This window comes from Amyelois transitella, chromosome 20 (genome assembly GCF_032362555.1).
Source record: "Amyelois transitella isolate CPQ chromosome 20, ilAmyTran1.1, whole genome shotgun sequence".
NCBI lineage: Eukaryota > Metazoa > Arthropoda > Insecta > Lepidoptera > Pyralidae > Amyelois > Amyelois transitella.
Genome location: NC_083523.1, coordinates 3,721,685 through 3,728,549, shown reverse-complemented (window position 1 = coordinate 3,728,549; position 6,865 = coordinate 3,721,685). Strand labels below are relative to the sequence as shown.

At 35.4% G+C, this 6,865-nt stretch overlaps 1 protein-coding gene across 1 annotated transcript; it reads right to left on the bottom strand.

The window, feature by feature from the left end:
- Window positions 1-1,268: 1,268 nt before the first annotated feature.
- LOC106131507 (uncharacterized) lies at window positions 1,269-6,617 on the bottom strand. Its single transcript, XM_013330620.2, has 6 exons — window positions 6,519-6,617; window positions 5,325-5,406; window positions 4,538-4,624; window positions 3,616-3,864; window positions 2,476-2,617; window positions 1,269-2,043 (listed from the first exon to the last, which is right to left on the bottom strand). Exons 2-6 carry the CDS (start codon window positions 5,397-5,399, stop codon window positions 1,841-1,843), a joined length of 756 nt encoding a protein of 251 aa, XP_013186074.2. The 5' UTR covers window positions 5,400-5,406; window positions 6,519-6,617; the 3' UTR covers window positions 1,269-1,840.
- Window positions 6,618-6,865: the final 248 nt, after the last annotated feature.

Here is a 6,865-nt window from a genome sequence, read left to right as displayed (position 1 = left end):
TAAAGCAGCTTAGTCTGAGTCAGGCTTAGCTGTTTTATAGAATAGTTATAGAAATCAAGCCACAATTTATAAACTACTGGATCGATTATGACCAAATAATTTTATAGGCGTTCGTCTCAGTTGCCCTTAAGGTCCCCACTACCACTGCCTACGACCTAACGACCACTATCCAGGATAATCATAATCCGTGATAATCTGACCTCCGTGACCTTATAAAAAACGAAACTAAACCAGCTCGTTCCATGACGTTGAAAGTGCGTTCTTAGTCGCTCTTTCTGCATGAACGAAAATAAACTAGAATAGTTTGACACCACAACTTGATTTTTTCTATTAGCCGCACTGTCGACTGTTAGGAAGAGCCATTGTGTTGTGAAAAGGTGGACAGTATAATGTGATGACATAAAATCGGTAATTATTATAAAATAATACGACTCGTGAGCAGTCGAATAGGTATTTTTTTATTTGAAGTACGACAAGACATAATAAAATAGATATACGAGTACTCACTTAAAATGGTTGTTAAAAAAAATCGTTCGCAATACCTAGCCTATTGTAAAAAATAAATCTAATATTAAAAATATATATTTTTATACCTATATTCAAACCTAGAACCGGACGGCACATAATTTTAGCTACATATAATTGTATGCATGTTAATTATTCAACACTAATAACTGAAAGCCAGAATATTATGGACCAAATTACAGCTTTACCTGGAAAGCTTCCAAACAGAAAGCGCCGCGGTTAGCGGAAGCTCTGATTTCCTAATGTTATGCCTTTATTAATTTCTGTCATACAAATGCAGTATGGTCTTGGCAGCCAGCGTCATTTGAAGTTGTTATCGTCTATTGTGTTAAAGCTTGATATAGTCTATTAATAACCAGATTGCGCTTGTAAACTTTGGATTTTGTTTGACTTTTTTACATTATTTATTCAGTTTAATTAATTACAAAAGTACATATTGTCTCCATACCACGTAAACCACTGAGAGGTTTTTTAGGTATCAGTATAGGTACTTGTTATGTTTAAATATTTCATTTTATTTTATCAGATTTTGCCCCCGTGGAAAGTACTCCAAAATTTCATGTTGTTCAGTTCAGTAGTAGTAAAAAAAATAGTTTCGACGATAATGATTGACAAACAAACAAATTTTCACATTATATTAATATGGTTTTAAATAAATAAATATATACGGGAAAAAATTAAAGGTAATCTGACTTTAATTTTATACAAAAATAAAAAAAAATTTTTTTTTCAAATTTATATTTAATGTTGATAATGCAAATGAGATTAAACAAAATAAGTACATAAAATTGAAGATATTGTTATTGATATAGGGAGCTACTTGTACCTAATAGTATAATGGATAGAAGCTTTAAGACAAAATTTGGTGTTGTTGAAAACCTAGATGGCTTTTTGTAAAATATAAAACCAGAAAAAACCAGAAGATTGGTAGTAGGTTCATAAGATAAATCATCGTAACTAAAAAGGACTTTCATTTCATCTAAATATAAGTATAATCTTATAACCTAATACATAAATAATCAAAATAACTAACGTAGTATTACTTTAGCCACAGAATACCTTGTATCTCTGTTCCTCTAGCCAATATCAATCAATACAAAAGCGCCCCCGTCGCCAAAGCGATGGTCATTGAATAATTATCACTAGATGGAGTGATACCATACTATCATCTAAGAAAATAGTTTTATTCTAGCTGCTACGCGGTATCTAGTGATATACTAATCTAATGCTTTAGCGGCTCGTAATATGGAAACGCTTTCGAGAGTTTGACACTTGGCTGAGAGGGCAGGACAGGTTCTGTGCTCTGTGCTAACAGCTAAGCTACAGAGGCTCCATCTGGTTGCGTAGGTTGGTTAGTAACAGCTTCTTTTTTTTCTTCTTTAATAGGATTAGCGGATCCTATAAGGCATTCGATGTAAGGCGGCGGTTGGTCGACCACTCTTGTCGTTTCTCGCTTTTTTTCAACAACCACCAATTTTATGTACTCGTAAATTATGACCAGACAGAGGCCTGAAATGGCTGAAATTTAATTTTTATTTGGTTAGTTTTTTATTAACATATTATAGAAGTGAAAGACAATTTGTTTATTAATCTTTTACGAAAAACATTATTATATTCTGCCGTCGATCTGATTTTGACGAAATTTTGTGTGAATAATTTTCAGAGGTCAAACATAAGCTACTTATCTAATACCCTCGGGAGCGAAGCCTAAACTTTTACAAAATCTAGTCTGTAAATTATTTCTTTAAAATCTTAAGAAACCAAGCTCACTAACTAACCGACCTGGACAAAATTAAGCCAACAGTCTTGAAAACCGGTTGGCGACGTTCAGCTATTTGGCTTAATGGTAGAATTGAGATTCGAATAGTGACAGGTTGCTAGCCCATCGCCTAAAAGAAGAATCATACTGCCTACCCCTGTGGAAAAAAGGTTTGATAAATGTGTACTGACCGATATCCAGGAGTTTGACGAACCAGATGGTTTCATTGCTAGAGACAGACTTGAAGTCGGGAAGGTAGCCGAAGTACAGGATCTGAATGATCAGCTTCAGGACGCCTATGCCAAAGAACACACGCATCGATTCAGGATCTTTCTGCAAGAATATAACAATTACGAGTAGTTATTAGATACATGCATACATACATATGGTCACGTATATATCCCATGCGGGGTAAACAGAGCCAACAGTCTTGAAGACTAAATGGTCACTTTCACCTATTTGGCTTAATGATAGAATTGAGATTCAAATATTGACAGGTTGCTAGCCCATCGCCTAAAAGAAGAATCCCATGTTTATAAGCCTATCCCTTAGTCGCCTTTTACGACATCCATGGGAAAGAGATGGAGTGGTCCTATTCTTTTTTGTATTGGTGCCGGGAACCACATGGCATGTAGTTATTAGATTGAGTACGTTGATACGTTTTGAGCGAGCAACCTGTCACTGTCTCAAACTAAAAATTTATAAATTTCTATTAATTTTTTTGAAATTTGGCTTTGGTAGTGAATTTTTATTTTAGCTTTAAGGCTCAATAAAATTCTATCATCAAGCCATACATCTAAACAAAGCATTCGAGACTTGTGACTATTGTCTCTGTCTGCCCCGAAAGGTATATAGATATGATGTGTGTGTGTACCTACAATTTAGTTAATAGTTAGATTTATATAAAAATAGGAATCTAAAATCTATCGCAAGTCTTTTATTGTCTCCTTTAATAAATATGTCATCTGATGGCCTACTTTGCGCATGCGCATTGGTTGTGTTCTTGCTTCTGATGACTGACGTTCTGTATTCGGCCTACGCTCAGATCATGATGGAAAAAGATCTTTTTGATGCCTTATATGTTATATGATTTATATATGCATTTGTTACATATGAATTAAATTTTCTTTGGGCAAATTCCTACTATATATTCGTTGGGCTGTGCTTCCCAATGTCAGTCAATTAGTTATTCAATAAAAAATAATAAAAGTAAGTCAAGTGCTTTGAGTTTCCGGCATGTCTTCCAGTCTTTTCAACGCAGTTGGATCTTTATACCCCGTAAGCGATAAAGACGTGATAATATGTATGTTTAAAAATCTCTAACAACTTACTTTATGAACGCCGCGAACAAACGCCTTGACGAAATACAACCATATTATATTGATCATGAAATTCAACATATCGACCATAGAGACGTGGAACATTCCTGGGTAACACGTGGCTTGGGTGGCTACAGGCTCCAGGTAGCCCAGAAAGGAACCCGTCTGGCTGAAGGTCAAGGGGAGCGGGTAAAAACCATGAGTACCAATGTTTACGACCAGGAGTAGGGGCTCAAGCCACGGCCAGACATCATCGAGGATCTGAAAAGATGAAATATTTAAATGACGATGACATGATTGAATGTGTGTCTGTCTGTGGCACCGGAGGTCCCGGGTCACTAGTCCTGTTCCTCCTGGCTTTAGTCCCGGTTGCATCCTCACCTCTCTGGAGAGGAGCCCGGGGTATGCCTTTGACCATGTCTCCATCACTAGTCCCGTGGGACTGCTGGGATAAAATCGTCTCACTTCTTGCGAGAATTGATAAAGATCCCTATCCCAGAAGTCTTATTGAATCATCCCATGGTGGGCCATGGGATGATACAATAAGACTTCTGGGATAGATCGGATGGTTCACAGTAGGCCCACATCTAAATTGACTTCTACAATCTACACTGAAAAGAGCACCCAGTGTTTTCTTTGTGAAATTACATATATACAGACATATAATCACGTCTATTTCCCTTATGGGGTAGACCGAGCCGAGGTCTTGAAAAGATTCAAAGGCCACGTTGAGCTGTTTGCCTTAATTATAGAATTGAGATTCAAATAAAGACAGCTAGCCCATCGCCTACAAGAAGAATCACAAATTGATAAGCTTATCCCTTAGTCACCTTTTACGATATCCATGGCAAACAGATGTAGTGGTTCTATTCTTTTCCTGCTGCTTCCGGGAACCACACGGCGAAAGTATTTAATAAATAATCATAATACTTACACTGGCTTTGCTGACGTCACATTGGAAGCCGTCAGTAGTGATGGCGACCACCAACACATGACAGAAAATGTCGACGATACACGCGAACTGCGAACAAACAAACAAACACACAGTCATTGATACGATAGCATTCCGCGAAGTCGCCGGATGGCAGTATACTGTGTCTGTTTATGTATTACGATACTGGCTGCTGTTTCTCTAATGAAAAATGAATGTGGATGAAGCATTATAATTTATAAGTATGCAGAGATCACAGCAAGTACAAGCGGAATGATGTATTTGTCAATTTTCTTAGGTATTCAATGCCGTGTGGTTCCCGGCACCAATACAAAAAAAGAATAGGACCACTCCATCTCTTTCCCATGGGTGTCGTAAAAGGCGACTAAGGGATAGGATTACAAACTTGGGATTCTTTTTTAGGCGATGGGTTAGCGGCCTGTCACTATGTGAATGTGAATCTCAATTCCATCATTAAGCCAAATAGCTGAACGTGGCCATTTAGTCTTTTCAGGACTGTTAGCTCTGTCTACCCCGCAAGGGATATAGACGTGACTATATGTATGTATATATTTAACACCTAATAGACTAATAATGGCAAACAATCTATATACGTCTTAATGTTAAAAAATACATACGTATAAGGGATATAGACGTCATTATATGTATGTATTCAACTATTTTAAACATTCTAATGTTACTTGGTCCTTTCAAAGTTTCCGCCAAGATTGGGGATTTGTCCTTTTATTTTAATGAAGAAAGCAAGGGGGTTTTTTTCATAAATATTTACCAGATTCAGATAGGCGATAATGAAACACTTTATTCTTAATCCAAGACACCACGACCGGTATCTTGAAACTGCCATTTTGTTTCTGAAATAAACCAATTATTAATATTAGTTCTTGTTATGTTATTATTAATATTAGTTCTGTGTAAGTTATGTATACATTAATACTAACTAATACTAATAAGGATACTAATAAGGACCAACAGTCTTGAAAAGACTGAAAGTCCACGTTCAGCTGTATGGCTTAATGATGGAATACAATTCAAATACAGGATGCCAGCCTATCGCCTACAAGAAGAATCCCAAGTTTATTAGCCTCTCCCTTAATCGCCTTTTACATTCACGCGAAAGAGTGGTCCTTTTCTAAAGTGTAAAGAACCACACGGCACAACAATTTAAAGATATGTTATTTATGTTATGTTATTTCCAATAAAAACATGCCCAATGATTTAATATCATTACCTACTCTTTCATCATACATTATCATATATGTAAAGTATTTATATGGAAAAGTTAAGTATTTTCCTTATTATGTCATCAATCAATTAATTAATTATCAATATAGAAAACTTTGTAAATAAAAAGTCTTCCCTTCTGAAACTTTCTGAGTAAAAGTTAAAATTGGGCATTTAGATTCCATTGTATAATTCTTACTTTTTTAATTTATATATTTATTAACAACAAGGGGAATAAATATGAAAAGAACTTAAACTAAGGAGAAATTTAGTACAAGGGCACTACTTATTTGTAAAGAAATTTATTGCAGTAGGCCCACGACAGTTTTTTAATAAAGTATAATTTATTCTTTTCTATTTTTTCTCGTATTATCTTTATTACTACCTACTTACTTATACTTAACAAAACATCTAACTTATTGACGAATATAGACCATGTAGGTACGAGTAAGTACTAATGCAATTTATTCCACAAAAGTGGCGGTGATAAAACAATCACTTGAACCATGAAGATTAAAAAGAAATAACTTTGGTATCACATGCACTTACTTGTACGGTAATGAATTTATGACTCACGACACAAACAGTAGTCACAATACTCAACAAAAGTGTTATTATTTCTTGTCAAATGAAATCGAAAGAGACATTTCACCTTGTCAGCACATTTTTCGACACAAAACGACAATTTTGTAACACTTTTCACTATGAATACGTTTATAATATCAAAAATATATTCACTCACCTATTTTGAACGAAATTTGAAGCGATTGATTCGGTTTTATTTGTTAAAATACGGCAGAAACGATGTCACAGTATGGAAAATCTGCTTCGACTGTTTATGTGTAGGTGTGTGACGAGCGCTTGCGCAGCTGTCGGTCCATGTGTGTGTGATGCAGGCGACGCACACTTTAGACTATTAATATAACTGAGACTATACTTAGTTGGTGATAAGTTGTTTGTTAGTTATAAGTAATGTTAGTTACAAAACATTAAATTTGTTTGTTTAAACTGCTGTCAAAGAGATAATAGGTAGCCCATTACCATAATATACCAAGTTCTAAGTAGGTATTTCCTTTAATTGACTTATAC